Raw genomic sequence first — 16855 nt, 5'->3', positions numbered from 1 at the left:
GTTTGGTTCACACCGGAGCGGATCGGATCGGAGCAGTGTGGATCGGAGCAGTTTGGATCAGACTGGCCCGGTTCTGACGGGACCGGATCCATTCGGACCGGATCAGTTCGGAGCCGAACGGATCAGCTCAGTTCAGATCGGATCGGTTCCGTTTGCTTCGGTTCAGACGGGACCAGTTCGGTCTGGTTCAGATCGGATCAGTCCAGTGCTGTTCCAACCAGACTGGTTCCGTTCCGGTCAGCTCAGATCGGTCTGGATTGGATCAGCTCTGTTTGGTTCACATTGGGTCAATCTGGATTGGGTCAGAGCGGATCAGCTCAGATCAATGGGGGTCGGATCAAGACAAACGGGGTCGGTTTGGTTTGCTTCGGATCGGTTCGGATCGGATCGGTTCGGGTGGGACTGGATCAGTTCAGTTGGGTTCAGGCGGGATCAGCTGGGACTGCGTCAAAGCAGCTCACTTCGGATCGGATTGGGTCAACTGAGACCGGATCGGTTCGGAACGGATGGTTCGTTTTGCTTCGCTTCGGATCAGATTCGTTTGGTTCAGATCGGAGCTGCTCAGTTCCGACTGGATTCGTTCAGCTCAGATTAGATCAGATAGTTTCGGATCGGAGCAAAAGGGTTCGGTTTGGTTCAGACCGGATCGGTTCAGCTCAGATCGGTTCGGATCGGTTCAGTTCCAGCCAGGCTGGTTCGGTTCGGACTGGATCAGATTGGTTCAGTTTTGTTCGGATGGGAACGGATCGGATCAGCGGGGTCCGGATCGGCTCCGCTCAGTTCGGTTCACCCCGGATGGGTTAACATCGGACCACATTGGGTCGGGATCTAGCTGGATCGGCTCGGTTCCCGGCGTTCAGCGGTGCCGGCCGCGTTCCCGCACCCCGGCGCGGTGCCGGCCCCCCCCGCCCCCCCCTTTTCCCGCGACATCCCTCGCGGCGGAGCCGGCCAGGATCAAAGCCGGAGGGGGGGGGGGACGGGATGCGAGCGCGGCCCCCCGGCGCCTCCCGCCGCAGCCGCTGCATTTTATGGCCCCTCTCGCCGGAGCCCTTTCAAGCCCGGCGGCTTTTGATTTCGCCCCCCGCCGGCCCCCATCCCGCTCCCCTCCTCGCCGGAGGCCCCCGGAGGGGGGGGCTCATCCCTCCCGCCAGCACCCATCCCTGCACCCAGGACGATGCGGGTGGCACAAGCAGCACCCACGCGTGTGCCAGCCAACCCCGCTTTTTTCACCCCCAAAAAAGAGCCAAAAAGGAGCCTGGAAACGGGAGCGGCGGCTTTATTCCCTGCCGGATGCGGGTGCAAGGCCTCGGCGCCGGGCGGGATGGGTGCAGCCGCTCGGCTCCTACCAGCCGCGCACGGGGTGCCAGAGAGCCACCACCTTGCCCTCCGTGTGCACGTAGTAGACGGGGTGCATGGCGGCGGTGGCGCAGGCCTGCGGGCGGGAGAGGCGGCGTCGGCGTCGGCGTTGGCGCGGGTGCGCGGCAGGGTGCGGGGCAGGGTGCGCGGTGTTGCGCGTGGGATGGGTGCACGGTGTGGTGCATGGCATGGGGCGCACGGTGCGGGTGCACGGCGCGGTGCGTGGTGCAGGTGCACGGTGGGGTGCACGGCACAAGGTGCACGGCATGTTGGGGTGCACGGTACAGGGTGCATGGCACGGTGCACGGTGCAGGTGCACGGCGCGGTGCATGGCACAGGGGGCACAGTGCAGGCACGTGGCATGGTGCATAGTGCAGGCACATGGCCAGGTGCACGGCGGGGTGCATGGCAGGGTGCACAATGGGTTGCACGGCGCAGGGTGCCCGGCACGGTGCATGGTGCAGGTGCACGATGGGGTGCATGGCGCAGGGTGCCCAGCGCAGTGCATGGTGCAGATGCACGATGGGTTGCACGGCGCAGGGTGCCCGGCACGGTGCATGGTGCAGGTGCACGATGGGGTGCACGGCGCAGGGTGCCCAGCGCAGTGCATGGTGCAGATGCACGATGGGTTGCACGGCGCAGGGCGCCTGGCACGGTGCATGGTGCAGATGCACGATGGGTTGCACAGCACAGGGTGCCCGGCACGGTGCATGGTGCAGATGCACGATGGGTTGCACGGCACAGGGTGCCCGGCACGGTGCACGGTGCAGATGCACGATGGGGTGCACGGCACAGGGTGCCCGGCACGGTGCATGGTGCAGATGCACGATGGGTTGCACAGCACAGGGTGCCCGGCACGGTGCATGGTGCAGATGCACGATGGGTTGCACGGCACAGGGTGCCCGGCACGGTGCACGGTGCAGATGCACGATGGGGTGCACGGCACAGGGTGCCCGGCACGGTGCATGGTGCAGATGCACGATGGGGTGCACGGCACAGGGTGCCCAGCACGGTGCACGGTGCAGGTGCACGATGGGTTGCACAGCACAGGGTGCCTGGCACGGTGCATGGTGCAGATGCACGATGGGGTGCACGGCGCAGGGTGCCCGGCACGGTGCAGGTGCACGATGGGGTGCCCGGCACAGGGTGCACAGCGACTGCAATCGCCTACTCACGTGGAAGGGGATGAGCGCCAGGACGCTGCCGACGGGGAAGCGGCCGAAGTCGAGCGAGCCGGCGACGGCCTCCAGCTGCCCGTGCTCCTGCGTCATGCCCACCAACCTGCCCGCGGCACCCGTCAGCGCCCTGCCGCCACTGCCGGCGTCCCCGGTGGTGTCCCCGCCGCTCACCTGAGCTCGGGGTGCCCCTCGACGGCGGCGAAGCCCGTGGGCAGCTGGCTCTGGCCGTGGAGGCTCAGCGCCGTCCAGCCGCAGTCCACCAGCAGCTGGTTGCGGTGCGGGTAGTGGCCCACGACGCGGGTGAGCACGCGCAGCGCCACGTCCTCCGGCCGGCAGCTGCCCAGCAGCGTCTGCTGGAGATCTGGGATGGAAGGGGAAGCAGACGGAGCAGGGCTCGGACGGGGGGGGGGCGACGAAGCCCCGGTGGCCCCCTCCGTGTCACCCTGCTCACCGTAGAAGATGTAGTTGCCCGGGTGCAGCTCCGTGAGTTGACTCATCTCCGGCACCGGGTGGCTGCAGGACGGCGTGGAGCCGATGCCGGCTTGGGGACACGGCACGCCGGCCTGCCGCAGCCTGTCGGGGACACCGGATCCCGCCGTCCGAAGAGCCCGGGGAGCACCCTCGGGTTGGGGGGGGCAGCCTGCGCCCGTGGGGCTTGGTGTCCCCAAAAGTGGGGGCGTGGGAACCGCCGGGGTTGGGGTGCGGGAACTGCTGGGATCGGGGCGCGGGAACTGCCGGGCAATGGGGTGCAGGAACGGTCGGGGTTGGGGGACACTGCTGCATCGGGTTGGCCATGAGGGACCTGGATTTGGGGCTGCTGTGGGGCCTGGTGTCCCCAAAAGTGGGGCGTGGGAACCGCCGGGGTTGGGGTGCGGGAACTGCCGGGATCGGGGTGCGGGAACAGTCAGGTTTGGGGGACCCTTCTGCATCAGGTCAGCACCAAGGACCTGGGTTTGGGGCTGCTCCGCTCCCGTGGGTCCCAGTGTCCCCAAAAGCGGGGCGTGGGAACTGCCAGGATTGGGGCATGGGAACCACTGGGGTCAGGGTGTGGGAACTGCCGGGATCGGGGTGTGGGAACCGCCAGGATCGGGGGAACCCCGCTGCATCAGGTCGGCCCTGAGTACCCAGGTTTGGGGCTGCTCCGTGCCCGCAGGGACCCCCCCATCACCCAAAAGTGGGGTGCGGGAACCACAAGGATCAGGACACGGGAAGTGCCGGGGGTCGGGGTGCAGGAACCGCTGGGATTTGGGGGCGTGGGAACCGCTGGGATTGGGGGGCGCGGGAACCACTGGGATTGGGGGCGCGGGAACCGCTGGGATTGGGGGCGTGGGAATCGCTGGGATTGGGGTGCGGGACCCCCCCCTTGCCCAGCCGCCGGGGTGCGGGGGCCGCTGCGGGGGGCCGGGAGCAGGCGGGAGCCCCCCCCCCCCGGCCCCGACGCTTGGAGAGCATCAGCCCGGCGAAACCTAAGCCGAGCCCGACGGCGCCCGTAAATACAGCGGCGCGGCGGAGGGCCCCGAGGAATGCCGAAAGATTCCTGGCCCCGCGCCAGCGCTCCCCACCCCGCGCCTCTCCTCGTGTCCCGTCCCCCCCCCCCCAACGCCGCCTGGCTTCGGCCCCCGTGGGGAAACTGAGGCACGGTGGCCGGGGGGGGGGGGTGTCCGCCTCGCGGGCGGCGGCGGCGCCCTCCAGCTGTGCCGGGCACCGTCCAGATGTGCCGGGCGGCGTCCAGATGTGCCGGACCTGAGGCTGCATCGCGGGGGGGGGAAATAAAAAGGGGGGGGGGTGCGCCGGGGGGGGGGAAATTGGGATTTATCGGGGTGGGGGTGGGGGAATGGGCTCTGCACCCCCCCCCGGTCCTTCCCACCGCCGCCGGGGTGGTTGTGCTGGGCATCGCCCGGCCGCCGAGCGCATCCCGGTGGCAGCTCCCCCCCCCCCCCAAAACAGAAAATCCCCTTAACTCTGCCCATCACCAGTGACACCCCTGCACTGACCCCCCCTCCCCCCCCAACTCTACATTTTGGGGCAGGATGAGGACAAAAGAGAGGGAAGCGTGGCGCGGCCCCGGATGGCCTTGGGCATGTCCCTTAACCCGAAAGGGGGGGGGGGGGGGCCTGGCCTGAGGCCACTCACGCGGCCACGAAGTCGAGCACGGCGGCGGTGGTGGCGCGGGCGACGGCCTGGATCTCGGGCACGCCGCCGCAGCGGTAGGTGTCCCCGCAGTGCGCGTACACCCCGACCAGCGTCACCTCGGCGGGCGCCTCCTCCGCGATGGCCCGCGCCAGCTCCAGGGCGCCGGCGTCGGTGGGCCGAATGCCGGCTGCAAGGCGCGCGGAGAGGGGGGGGAGAAACGGGACGTGGGGCTCAAATGATCCCCCCGTTGGCTGGGGCTGTGGGATTTGGGGATGGGACGGGAATGTGGGCATCTCTCCCCTATGGAGCATCCTTGCAGGGGGTGAGTGAAAAAGGGGGTTTGGGGGCTCGGATGCACCACGTTGGCTGAGATGTTGGGGTTAGAGGCCATGGGGGCACCTTCCCTATGGAGCATCCTTGCAGCGGAGGTGTGAAAAAGGGGGTTTTGGGGCTCAAATGCCCCATGTTGGCTGAGATGTTGGGGTTGGAGGCCATGGGGCACCTTCCCTATGGAGCATCCTTGCAGTGGAGGTGTGAAAAAGGGGGTTTTGGGGCTCAAATGCCCCACGTTGGCTGAGATGTTGAGGTTGGAGGATGTGGGGCACCTTCCCTATGGAGCATCCTTGCAGCGGAGGTGTGAAAAAGAGGGTTTTGGGGGCTCGAATGCCCCACGTTGGCTGAGATGTTGGGGTTGGAGGATGTGGGACACCTTCCCTATGAAGCATCCTTGCAGCAGAGGTGTGAAAAAGGGGTTTTGGTGGCTCGAATGCCCCACGTTGGCTGAGATGTTGAGGTTGGAGGATGTGGGGCACCTTCCCTATGGAGCATCCTTGCAGCGGAGGGGTGAAATATGGGGGTTCTGGGGCTCGAATGCCCCACGTTGGCTGGGATGCTGGGGCTGCGGGCTTTGTGGTTGGGGGGGGGACATGGGCATCTCTTCCCTATGGAACATCCTTGCAGCAGGTGGATGAAAAATGGGTTTTGGGGGACACAGACGACCCACGAGATTGGTCATGATCCATAAGCTCCTGAGACGCTGGAGCTGGCTGGAACAACCCATGTAGGTGGAGATGCTGGGGCCATGGTCTTTGGGGTTGGGGGGGGACGTGGGACATCTCTCCTTGTGGAGCATCCTTGCAGCAGAGGGATGAAAAAATGTTTTTGGGGGCTCAAATGCCCCACGTTGGCTGAGATGTTGGGGTTGGAGGATGTGGGACACCTTCCCTATGGAGCATCCTTGCAGCAGAGGTGTGAAAAAGGGGGTTTGGGGGCTCGAATGCCCCACGTTGGCTGAGATGTTGAGGTTGGAGGATGTGGGACACCTTCCCTATGAAGCATCCTTGCAGCAGAGGTGTGAAAAAGGGGTTTTGGTGGCTCGAATGCCCCACGTTGGCTGAGATGTTGAGGTTGGAGGATGTGGGGCACCTTCCCTATGAAGCATCCTTGCAGCGGAGGTGTGAAAAAAGGGGTTTTGGTGGCTCGAATGCCCCACGTTGGCTGAGATGTTGGGTTGGAGGCCACGGGGACACCTTCCCTATGGAGCATCCTTGCAGCGGAGGTGTGAAAAAGGGGTTTTTTTTTGGGGGGGAACCCACGCGGGCACCAACCCGCCGTGCCCTGACCCTACCTCTGGCGTTGCCGCAGTCCAGCTTGAGCCAGACGAGCCAGCGCTTGCCGGGGGCCAGCGGGCGCTGGCGCAGGAGGGCCAGGCCGCCGGGGCTGTCGAGGAGCACCTGGAAGGCGTCGAGGCGCTCGGCCAACGCTGCGCACTCCTCCAGGCGGCCGGCGGGCAGCGGGTAGGCGTAGAGGATGTCGTCGAAGCCGGCGGCGGCGAAGAAGCGCGCCTCGGCCAGCGTGGAGACCACGATGCCGCGGCGCGTGCCGCCGGTGGCCAGCGCGGCGCCCTCCCTGCGGGATTTTGGGGGACGACGGTGAGCGAGGACGCGGCGCCGGCGGACGGAGGACTGCGGTGGGGTGGGACCGGGGGGACTCACAGCGTCTTGTGGGTCTTGACGTGGGGCCGCAGGCGGACGCCCAGGGCCCGGCAGCGCTCCAGCATGCGCTCGGCGTTGCGCCGCGCCGTCGCCTCCGCCACGGCCAGCGCCGGCGTGGGCAGCTCCTCCAGGCGCCGGCCCAGCCACGTGCTGCCCTGCTGCGGTGGTGGTGGGGACACGGGGGGACACGGAGGGGGACATGGGGGCGCGCGCTGGCCACCCGGGGCTGCACCCTGCCCTGTGCGCTGCCTGCGCCTTGGCACGCGCCCAGCAATGCGCCCAGCCCTGCTCCCTGCTCCCTGCTCCCTGCTCCCTGCTCCCAGCAATGCACCCAACCCTGCTCCCAGCCCTGCTCCCAGCCCTGCACCTTGCTCCCAGCCCTGCACCCAGCTCCCAGTCCTGCTCCCCCCCCCCGCACCCTGCTCTCAGTCCTGCACCCTGCTCCCTGCCTTGCACCCTGCTCCCAGCCCTGCTCCCAGCCCTGCTCCCTGCTCCCAGCTCCCAGCCCTGTTCCCTGCTCCCAGCCCTGCTCCCAGCCCTGCTCCCAGTCCTGTTCCCTGCTCCCAGTCCTGTTCCCTGCTCCCAGACCTGCACCCCGCTCTGCTCCCTGCTCTGCTCCCAGCCCTGCACCCTGCTCCCAGCCCTGCTCCCCGCTTTGCTCCCTGCACCCAGCCCTGCTCCCTGCTCCCAGCCCTGCACCCAGCTCCCAGCCCTGTTCCCTGCTCCCAGCCCTGCTCCCAGCCGTGCACCCTGCTCCCAGTCCTGCACCCAGCTCCCAGCCCTGTTCCCTGCTCCCAGCCCTGCTCCCAGCCCTGCTCCCTGCTCCCAGCCCTGCACCCAGCTCCCAGCCCTGTTCCCTGCTCCCAGCCCTGCTCCCAGCCCTGTTCCCAGCTCCCAGCCCTGTTCCCTGCTCCCAGCCCTGTTCCCTGCTCCCAGTCCTGTTCCCTGCTCCCAGACCTGCACCCCACTCTGCTCCCTGCTCTGCTCCCAGCCCTGCTCCCTGCTTTGCTCCCTGCTCCCAGTCCTGTTCCCTGCTCCCAGTCCTGCACCCCACTCTGCTCCCTGCTCTGCTCCCAGCCCTGCTCCCAGCTCCCAGCCCGGCTCCGGCACCTGCTGCGGCTCGGTGGCGAGCGCCTCAGTTTCCCCGCCGAGCGCCGCAGCCCCCGCCGGCGAGGACACCCGCGGCCCGGCTCCCGGTGCCACCGGGGCGCCCCGTCCTCCGCCGCCCGCTCCGTCCATCCGTCCGCCCTTCGGCCGTGCCCGCGTCGCTGCCGCCTGCCCGCCTGCCGGGCTCCCGCGGCCCTTCTGGCTGCCGGGCGGGAGCGGGGCTGGCACGGGCACCACGTGACGCCGCGGGCACCGGAGCCCGGCGCGGCTGGGGACAGAGGGCACAGGCGGCCGCGGGGCCCCACGGGGGTGGCCGGGGCAGCGGAGGACACGGCGGCGGTGGCACGGAGCCTGCCAGCTCCCACGGGCCGGGGAACCAGCCGGGATCCGAGCCCCGCTCCCGTGGGCATCAGGAGACGGAGGCATCCGGGCGGCGCCGGGGAAGAATTGCACCTTGAAGGGCTCGCAGAGGCCCCGCTGAGGCCCGCCGCGCTCGTGACACGTGGGTGCAGGGCTGCCAAGAGCCGAGCCTCTCCCCGCCCCCCCCCCGGACACGTGGGTGCACTGCTGCCAAGAGCTGAGCCCCCCCCGCGCTCGTGACACGTGGGAACGCGGCTGCCAAGGGCTGAGGCCCAGCCCGCTCGTCACACGTGGGTAAACAGCTACTGAGATCCCCCGTGCTCGTGACACGTGGGTAGGCGGCTGCCAGGAGCTGAGGCCCAGCCCGCTCGCGACACGTGGGCCCACGGCTGCTGAGACCTGAGGCCAGCTCGTGACACGCGGGGAGAGGGCTGCCGAGCCCTGCCGCACTCGAGACGTGCGGAAAAACGGCTGCAGAGACCTCCCACGCTCGGGACACTCGGGAAGAGAGCGCCCGAGAGCTGAGGCCTGCCCCGCTCGTGACATCGGGGTTCGGGGCTGCCGCTAGCTGAGGCCCGCCGCGCTCGTGACACGGGGGCACAGGGCTGGCGCCTTCCGGCTTCCCGAAAGAGATGGATCGCAGGAGACGACGGCCTTGTGCACGTTTATTTCCGATATATATATATATATTTTATATATATATATATATATATATATATTTCTGTAAAAGAGCTATAAATCGATAGAAAAACCAGTGAGTGGGGGCCAGTCGGCTCCTGGCCAGCCGGCGCGGCGTTCCCGGATCCCGGAGCCCCTCGGGATGCCTCTTCCCTGCCCTCCAAACGGCCCCGCGGCGGGATGCGGGCGCCTCCGGCTCGCTCGCGGGCAGCTCCTCGGCGCAGTAGTGCAAGAGACGGGGGGGGACGGACGGACGGACGGACGGACGGCGGCGGCACGGGACCCCCCCAGCCGGTGTCCGGGCTAGCGGCGCGCTCCGGCGGCGCCGGGCGAGGGATTCGGCGGGGGCTACGACTTGCCCTCGGCGGGGTTGTACTCCGTCTCGCCGGCGGACACCTGGGAGATGCGCCGCGTGGAGCGCCACAGGCGCCGGTGGAACTGGCCCGTCCTCACCTGGCGGAGGGGCGGGAGTCAGCGCCCACCTGCCCGTCCTCATCCCTGTCCCCTATCCCTATCCCCATCCCCATCCCTTTCCCATCCACTTCCTCATGCCCTTTCCCCATCCCCATCCCCATCTCCTTCCCCACCTGCCTCCCCTTCATCACATCCCCTCCCCATCCCACACCAATCCCCACCCCATCCCCTCTGCATCCCCATCCCCTTCCCCATCCTCATCCCATCCCCGTCCCCATCCCCATCCTCATCCCATCCCTGTCCCCTTCCCCATCCCCTTCTCCATCCCATCCCCTCCGCATCCCCATCCCCTTCTCCATCCCATCCCCATCCCCATCCCATCCCCGTCCCCTTCCCCATCCCCATCCTCATCCCATCCCCGTCCCCTTCCCCATCCCCTTCTCCATCCCATCCCCTCCGCATCCCCATCCCCTTCTCCATCCCATCCCCATCCCCATCCCATCCCCGTCCCCTTCCCCATCCCCATCCTCATCCCATCCCCGTCCCCTTCCCCTTCTCCATCCCATTCCCTCTGCATCCCCATCCCCTTCCCCATCCTCATCCTATCCCTGTCCCCTTCCCCATCCTCATCCCATCCCTGTCCCCTTCCCCTTCTCCATCCCGTCCCCCTCCCCTTCTCCATCCCATCCCCATCCTCATCCCATCCCTGTCCCCTTCCCCATCCCCTTCCCCATCCTCATCACATCCACCTCCTCTTCCCCATCCCATCCCTGTCCCCTTCCCCATCCCCATCCCCATCCTCATCCCATCCCTGTCGCCTTCCCCTTCTCCATCCCATCCCCATCCCCTTCCCCATCCTCATCCCATCCCCGTCCCTATCCCCATCCTCATCCCATCCCTGTCCCTATCCCCTTCTCCATTCCATCCCCATCCTCATCACATCCCCGTCCCTATCCCCTTCTCCATTCCATCCCCATCCTCATCACATCCCCGTCCCTATCCCCTTCTCCATCCCATCCCCATCCTCATCCCATCCCCATCCTCATCCCATCCCCGTCCCTATCCCCGTCCCTATCCCCTTCCCCATCCCATCCCTGTCCCTATCCCCTTCCCCATCCCATCCCTGTCCCCTTCCCCTTCTCCATCCCATCCCCATCCCATCCCCGTCCCCTTCCCCATCCTCATCCCATCCCTGTCCCCTTCCCCATCCCATCCCCTCCGCATCCCCATCCCCTTCCCCATCCTCATCCCATCCTCATCCCCTTCCCCATCCTCATCCCATCCCCATCCCCTTCCCCATCCTCATCCCATCCTCATCCCCTTCCCCATCCTCATCCCATCCCTGTCCCCTTCCCCTTCTCCATCCCGTCCCCCTCCCCTTCTCCATCCCATCCCCATCCACATCCCATCCCTGCCCCCTTCCTCATCCTCATCCCATCCCCGTCCCCTTCCCCTTCTCCATCCCATCCCCATCCCATCCCTGTCCCCTTCCCCTTCCACTTCTGCATCCTCATCCTCTTCCCTATCCCCTTCCCCTTCCCCATCCCACCCCATCTCCTCCTGTTCCCAATCCCCATCCCAATCCCCTTCCCTTGCCCCCCTCCATCCCCCATTCCCCATACCCAGCCCCTCTGGTCCCTCTCTTCCCTGTGGAGCAGGAGGGCGAGTGGAGCGCCCCAGCGCAGCCACGCGCATGGAGGACGGGGACACGCGAGGCCACCACGAGGCCACCACCGCCTTTCCCCGGCCCTGCCGGCACGCCGAGGGTCGGCAGCGAGCCCTCGGAGGCAGCGTCGGTGGCCGGGCCGGGCCGCGTTTACCTCCGCGGGCTGTCCTGCCCCCACCACGATGAGCTTGCCGTCCTCCAGCCCCACCAGGATGTGGCTCTTCTCCTTGGTGACGGACACGCTGTGGACGGGCACCCGCATGGGCACGGGCGGCACCGCCGCCTGGAGGCTGCAAGGGCGAGAGGATGGGGGCGTCGCACCCTTCGGACGTCGCCGCCGGTGCAGCGCCCGTGCGCCGGCCCTGGATGAGGCCGGACCGGGAGCCGGCACGAGCTTCTACCTCTGCAGGTCGCGGATCTCCAGCCCGCACTGCATGGTCCCCAGCACCACGAAGTCCTCTGTGATGCACATGGCCGTCACCTGCTCGTCCAGCGGGACGGAGGAGAGGTGCTTCCCGTTGACCGAGTAGAGGTGCAGGGCAAACTTATCCTGAAGGAAAAGGAAATGGGGAGTTGGGGACCGGTGGGGAGGGGGACCAAGGACCGACATGCAGGACAGGGACAGGAGACAACCTGCAGAGCAAGCAAGGTCAAGGAACACAGGAAGATGATGGAAAAGGAGAGCAAAGCTGCGATGGAGGTGGCATCCCGCTCCGGCTTGGGAAGGAACTGGGGACGCGACACTGTCCTCTCCTGGGAGAGGACTTCCCCAGAGCGTGGTGGCACCGGGCGTATTTGGGGTGGAGGCTCTCCACCGCACCGGAGGACCCACCTTCAGGGAGGACCGCTCGCCCACGGCGGTCTGGGCGACGATCTGGCCCTCCAGCCCCACGGCCAGGCTGGAGATGGCAGCGGGCAGCGAGCTCTCGCTGGGCGGCCGCAGCGACTTCATGAAGAGGCCCCGGCGCACGGTGTGGATGATGATGGTGCCATCCTGCGGAGGAGGGCAACGTGGCTCCGGCGTTTTGCCGGGAGGGGGGAAAAGGTCCGGAGGGATGAGCCGTGCCGCCCACCTCCGCTCACCTTGGAGCCCGACACGGCCATGTCCAGCTCGGTGCTGATGGCGACGCACGTCACCTCGTCGTCGTGGCCGTAGAGGACCTGGACGGGTTTGGGGGCCAGGCCGCTGGAAAAGCCACCCTGGATGAGGAGAGATGGAGACCTCAGAGGTCCGGATTCGGCACCAGAGCTGGTCAGGAGCCAGCCGGCGGGAGCGAGGGACACCGAAGGGCTCGGGGCACGGAGCCACCCAGCGCGGGAGGAAGGACGGACGCCGGTGCGGGCTCCCCGGTACCTGCTGCAGGACCTGCCACACCATGCAGGTGGTGTCGCGGGAGCCAGAAATGAGGTAGATGCCGCACAGGTCGAGCGCCAGGCAGGTGACGACGTCTGTGGGGTTGGTGGAGAGACGAGGGGTGAGCTGCAAGCCCCGTCCCACCACGACCAGGGACCCCGCTGGGTCTCCGGGACCGGAGACCCCGTGGACGTAGCCCCATCGTGGCTCCACGAGCCCCCACGCCGGAGGGGACGCCGAGCGAAGGTTGCCGCCACCGCCGCGTCGTACCTATGTGCCGGGTGATGTGGCCGACCACCTTCCCCTTGGCCAGCGCGGTGACGCGGAGGCTGTTGTCCCAGTGGCCCCCGCTGAAGAGCAGCTTGCCGTCGGGCGACACGGCCAGCGTGCGGGAGGACAGGTCCGCTCCGGGGGCGAAGGGGCCCTGCAGGAAGCGCTGCGTCCTGCCGGGGAGGACAACGGGTGACAGTGGCAGAGCCGGCACCGCCACCTGCTCCTTGCCCACGCGCCCCGTGGACCTGGGGCACCCAGAGAGCTCATAGGTCCGGGCCAGCGTCCATACGATGCCAGAGCCGCTCCAGGAAGGGACGAGGGGCCGACCCCGCCGGGCACGCGTTGGACTCACTTGGCGTTGGAGACGGTGGGGTCTTTGGTGAAGCTGAAGTAGTTGGAGATGTTTTTGTCGTAGGGCAGCCAGTTGTGGGTCCCCAGCAAGCCGTTGGCGCTCACAGTGACCTGGGGAGAGGCGGAGATGGAGATCACGTGGGATGGGGCTCCCACCGCACCCGGGAGCCGGGCGTTCGGTTCCTGGCTCCCTTGGGGTCAGCGGCTCAGACCGGTGCCTCAGTTTCCCTGCTGGGTGCGGGACTGAGCCACGGCCCGTGAGCGAGCCCTGCGCTCACCAGGACGTCGGGAGATCCCTGAGTGATGAAGGAATGGGCCTGGTTCTTGGGGACCACGGCTTGCACCAGGGCCACTCCGTCGCTGATGCCCTGTGGGGAAACCACAGCCGGTCAGCGCCCTCCTTGCCGCCAGCCCCATCCCTGAGCCCCCCAGGTCTGTCCTCCCACCCGGAGAACTACGGTCCACTGTTTCACCCTGCGTTGCCTGGGGTGGCCCTCACCTCCACGAAGAAGGACTTGAGCTGGCCGAGGTTCTCGAAGACGTTGGGCGAGTGGGTGTCGAGGCGGGCCAGGCGGCGGGACGCGCTCTCGGCAGACAGGCGTGCCGGATGGGGCTCCTGCCGGGGCGAGAGGGTGTCCATGAGGATGGGGACATCCCGTGGCCTGGGACGGCCATCCGGACGCCCGCCTGCCCTCCCCATCGCTACCTTGAGCAGCTGGCAGGGCGTCTGCCCGAAGTTGCTGATGATGCCCTCCAGAGCCTTCCTCTGCGTCTCGTCGGCAATGGCGTCCAGGTCCACGGCCCCTGGGGATTGGGACGAGGACGGGGATGGGGATGGGGACGGGGACACCAGCACGTGCTCCCCTGCCCGCCCTGGCCCCACGGCTCACCCTCGTAGGTGCAATAGTAGAAGACATTAAGAGCCTCCACGGCGGCGGGGCCCTGCTGCTTGTAGCCGAAGATGAGGTCGATCCACTCGTGGAGGTGGGCCGAGACGTACTCCGACTCCTGTCCAGAGGCAGGGCGTCAAGGGGGGGCGGCGCTGTCCCCCCCAAAAAATCCCCTCTGATGAGGGAAGCCAAGGAGAGGGGGGCGCTGGGAGAGGGCCATCTCACCAGGGCTTTCCGGTGCTGGTAGATGAAGTCCTCGCGGGAGCGGGCCCACCGCGGGAGCACCACGTCGCTCACCTTGTCGTTGGACATCTGCAGGCAGCCCAGGTCGAAGCCTGCGGGAAGAGCCGGCAGCGGTCGGACCCCCGTGGCGCCGGGGCAGAGGCGAAGGCACCCCGCGCGGGCCCTGGGGCCACCTCGTACCGTTCTGGTTCTCCAGGAATTCGGGGAAGTAGAAGAACTCGGGGATGAGCTCCTTGACGTCCACGGGGTTCTCCATGCGGGCTTGCCACGCCGCCGGCACCGAGTGGAACTGGCGGTCCGAGCAGTCGAACCTGGCGGCGCATAGGGAGGCCATCGGCACCCGGCGGGCCCCCGCGAGCCTCCGCGAGCGGCTCCGGGGCGCTGCGAGACCACATGGCGCTCACCGGCCGCTCTGCAGCTGGATGTGCAACGTGGTGAAGGGCTCGGTGCGGATCAGGTAGTGCATGACGCCGGCGGCGTTGGAGTAGTGGGTGCCGTAGTGAAACTTGTCGATCGTGCCCGTGGGGTCCTCGAAGCTCTCGTACCTGGAGGGGGCGACGCAAGGGGTCGGGCGGGAGCCAAGAGGGATGCTCCTGCCCCGGCATCCTCCTCCTCTCCTCCGCGGTGGCGGTGTGGGCACTCACTTCTCCTTCACGTCCTTGGCGTGCCTCTCGTTGGCCACCCCGATGGGCTTGGACAAGTCCCGAAACACGGCCGGGTTGCTGAGGTCCAGCGTTTCCGAGACGTAGTCGCGCAGGATCCAGGGGAACTGGGGAGCAGAAGGGACGTGGGTGACCACCCCGGCCAGCGAAGGGGGACGGGCGGTGGCTGCGGCGAAGGGTCCTTACCACGGGGTACTGCGAGAGGTCGTTGTAGGTGCGCCCTGCGATGGTGTTCAGCTGCATGAGGTACTCGAAGTTGGAGATCTCCCGTAAAACCCATTTCTGGACCAAAAAGAGGGTGGCTGAGTGGCAGGACGGGTGCGGGAACAGCATCCCGGCAGCGTGGGATGCCCTGGGTTGACCCATGGGGACGTCACTCCGCACCCCATGCTGTCCCTGGCGTCACGCCATGGGGGGCAGGGGGCACAGGGCCACCCCTCCTCTTTGCAGGGGCGCCGTCGGTGGGGAGACGGCGGTGACGCTGGTACCTGCGTGAGCCCCGAGGCCTTCAGCAGCTCCTGGGGCGAGCGGCTGCTGCAGTAGATCTGGTTGGGCGGCCGCAGGCCGAGGATGCTGGAGTACACCTTGTTCCTCACCTGGGGCGTGGAGGCGAGAGCGTGGAGCGCTCCCGGCTCGCGGTCCCCATCCCGACGTCCCTCCAAGCCGCCGGGGCTCAGCAGGGCGGGCTTTCGGGCAACGCATCGGCCCTCACCTTTTTCTTGAAGTTGACAAAGTAGTTGGCCTGGTCGATGAAGAAGAACTCGAGAGCGGAGCGGCGCAGGTTGTAGCGGCGCAGGTGGACCTCGCGGAGGTGCGACAAGGGGCGCTTGAAGTCGTAGCCGATCCCTGATGGGGGAGAAGCACAAAACCACGCCGGGTTCGCTGTCCGCCCAGGCCCCCTGCCCATGCGCCTGGCCAAGATGGTGCAGGGAGATGTGGGACAACCCAGGAGCTGGAGCTTCAACCCCAGGGACCGACTCGGGTGCTGGGACAAGCCTGCTCCAAGCAGAGCCACCCCAGAAAGGCCAGCACCCCAGGGAAATGGGGATGGGGGCTCCATCGTCCCCTCTGCTGCAGGGATCCGCACCCGTCCCCACGTGTCCCAACGTTTCTGGGACCAGCTGTGAGCGCTGGCAGAGATTTGGGTTTTTGCGCCCCTTTCCCTGTTCCTAACCTGTCGCGGCCAGGTGCTCTCCTGGGACGAAAGTGCCCCAGGCGCGTGTCCGTACCTTCCTCTGTCTCCTCCTTCTCGCTGCTGCCGTCGTAGAAGTAGATGTGCTGGGTGGTGACCTCCAGGCGGCCAGCGATGACGGCCACCGTCGTGATGAGCTCGCAGTCCTCCGAGATCACCAGCTTCTCCCGCTGGCTCTGCTCCTTGGGCTCAGTCCTGGACAACGTGGGGTGACCCCAGGGGTGAGGAGCCCCTGGCCTCACACACCACCATGCCCCACGACCCGCCAGTGCAAGTGCCCCAAGGCTCCAGGTGGCCAGAGCCAAAGGACATGACCATCCTCGAGATGGTGACATGGTCCGAAAACCACGGGCGTGGACGGGGAGGGCTGGAGGGAGCAGCCACAGGGTGGTTGTGCTCTCCACCGGCCTTGAGGCAGAGGACAGAGACACTCACTGGTTGTCCAAGACAGGGAGGTCCTCCTCAGCCAGCTGGTCGTCTTTCAGCTCGCTCACCTTGGCCTCCTTGGCCATGGCGAGCGGGAGGGACTCGGCGGGGTTGTGGAGGTGATCGGCTCCTGCAAGAAGCGGGGTCAGCTCAGCCCACACCGGACACGTCACCCTCTGCCGCGGCGTCCCGTGGCCCGTCCCCGTGTGCCTCCCTCACCCAGGTTGTCCCGCAGGGCGCTGGCCTCCAGGTGCTGGTCGAAATTGAGGTTGGGCACCAGCTTCAGCCGCATGCGGGAGTAGGTCTCGGCGCTGGAGAGCTTCCAGCGGGTCTCCGGTGGGTTCCTGGGGGAGCAGAGGAGGTGAGAGTTGGCCCACGGCCCCCGCACAGGGTGGGCACGCGGGGGCAGCGGGTGCTCACCGGTCGGCCCACGCCGAGCGCGGCGAGGAGAGCAGGCGGCTCAGGCAGCGCCACTGCTTGAGCACGGTGCTGTGGTGGTTGGCGGCCTGCTTGAGGACGTTGGCGTGACGGGCGTTCTCGGCCTTGGCGCGCTTGGCCGACGGCTCCAGGACCAGCTC

The 16855-nt window shown here is 67.5% G+C and overlaps 2 protein-coding genes across 2 annotated transcripts in view; both read right to left on the bottom strand.

Annotated features, from left to right (window-relative positions):
- Nucleotides 1-1260: 1260 nt before the first annotated feature.
- LOC136991354 (D-serine dehydratase-like) lies at nucleotides 1261-7900 on the bottom strand. The gene is made up of 8 exons (XM_067292224.1): nucleotides 7772-7900; nucleotides 6662-6819; nucleotides 6295-6575; nucleotides 4668-4854; nucleotides 2986-3107; nucleotides 2706-2895; nucleotides 2532-2637; nucleotides 1261-1432 (listed from the first exon to the last, which is right to left on the bottom strand). The coding sequence occupies exons 1-8, from the start codon at nucleotides 7898-7900 to the stop codon at nucleotides 1343-1345; spliced, it is 1263 nt and encodes a 420-aa protein (XP_067148325.1). The 3' UTR covers nucleotides 1261-1342.
- Nucleotides 7901-8786: 886 nt separating this feature from the next.
- NBEAL2 (neurobeachin like 2) overlaps nucleotides 8787-16855 on the bottom strand; it is a 28624-nt gene continuing 20555 nt past the window's right edge. The window contains exons 33-55 of the mRNA XM_067292223.1: nucleotides 16698-16855; nucleotides 16497-16621; nucleotides 16287-16407; nucleotides 15889-16046; nucleotides 15372-15505; nucleotides 15148-15255; nucleotides 14846-14941; nucleotides 14642-14766; nucleotides 14402-14542; nucleotides 14178-14308; nucleotides 13980-14089; nucleotides 13755-13872; nucleotides 13571-13668; nucleotides 13364-13480; nucleotides 13143-13232; nucleotides 12866-12975; nucleotides 12511-12683; nucleotides 12241-12335; nucleotides 11970-12086; nucleotides 11719-11880; nucleotides 11288-11436; nucleotides 11041-11176; nucleotides 8787-9259 (exon numbers count right to left, since the gene is read on the bottom strand). Coding sequence (XP_067148324.1) covers nucleotides 9155-9259; nucleotides 11041-11176; nucleotides 11288-11436; nucleotides 11719-11880; nucleotides 11970-12086; nucleotides 12241-12335; nucleotides 12511-12683; nucleotides 12866-12975; nucleotides 13143-13232; nucleotides 13364-13480; nucleotides 13571-13668; nucleotides 13755-13872; nucleotides 13980-14089; nucleotides 14178-14308; nucleotides 14402-14542; nucleotides 14642-14766; nucleotides 14846-14941; nucleotides 15148-15255; nucleotides 15372-15505; nucleotides 15889-16046; nucleotides 16287-16407; nucleotides 16497-16621; nucleotides 16698-16855 — 2877 coding nt within the window. The 3' untranslated portion in view covers nucleotides 8787-9154. The remainder of the gene's footprint in view (nucleotides 9260-11040; nucleotides 11177-11287; nucleotides 11437-11718; nucleotides 11881-11969; nucleotides 12087-12240; nucleotides 12336-12510; nucleotides 12684-12865; nucleotides 12976-13142; nucleotides 13233-13363; nucleotides 13481-13570; nucleotides 13669-13754; nucleotides 13873-13979; nucleotides 14090-14177; nucleotides 14309-14401; nucleotides 14543-14641; nucleotides 14767-14845; nucleotides 14942-15147; nucleotides 15256-15371; nucleotides 15506-15888; nucleotides 16047-16286; nucleotides 16408-16496; nucleotides 16622-16697) is intronic.

Source organism: Apteryx mantelli, chromosome 2 (assembly GCF_036417845.1).
Source record: "Apteryx mantelli isolate bAptMan1 chromosome 2, bAptMan1.hap1, whole genome shotgun sequence".
NCBI classification, from domain to species: Eukaryota; Metazoa; Chordata; class Aves; order Apterygiformes; family Apterygidae; genus Apteryx; species Apteryx mantelli.
This window is presented reverse-complemented; position numbering and strand designations above follow the sequence as displayed.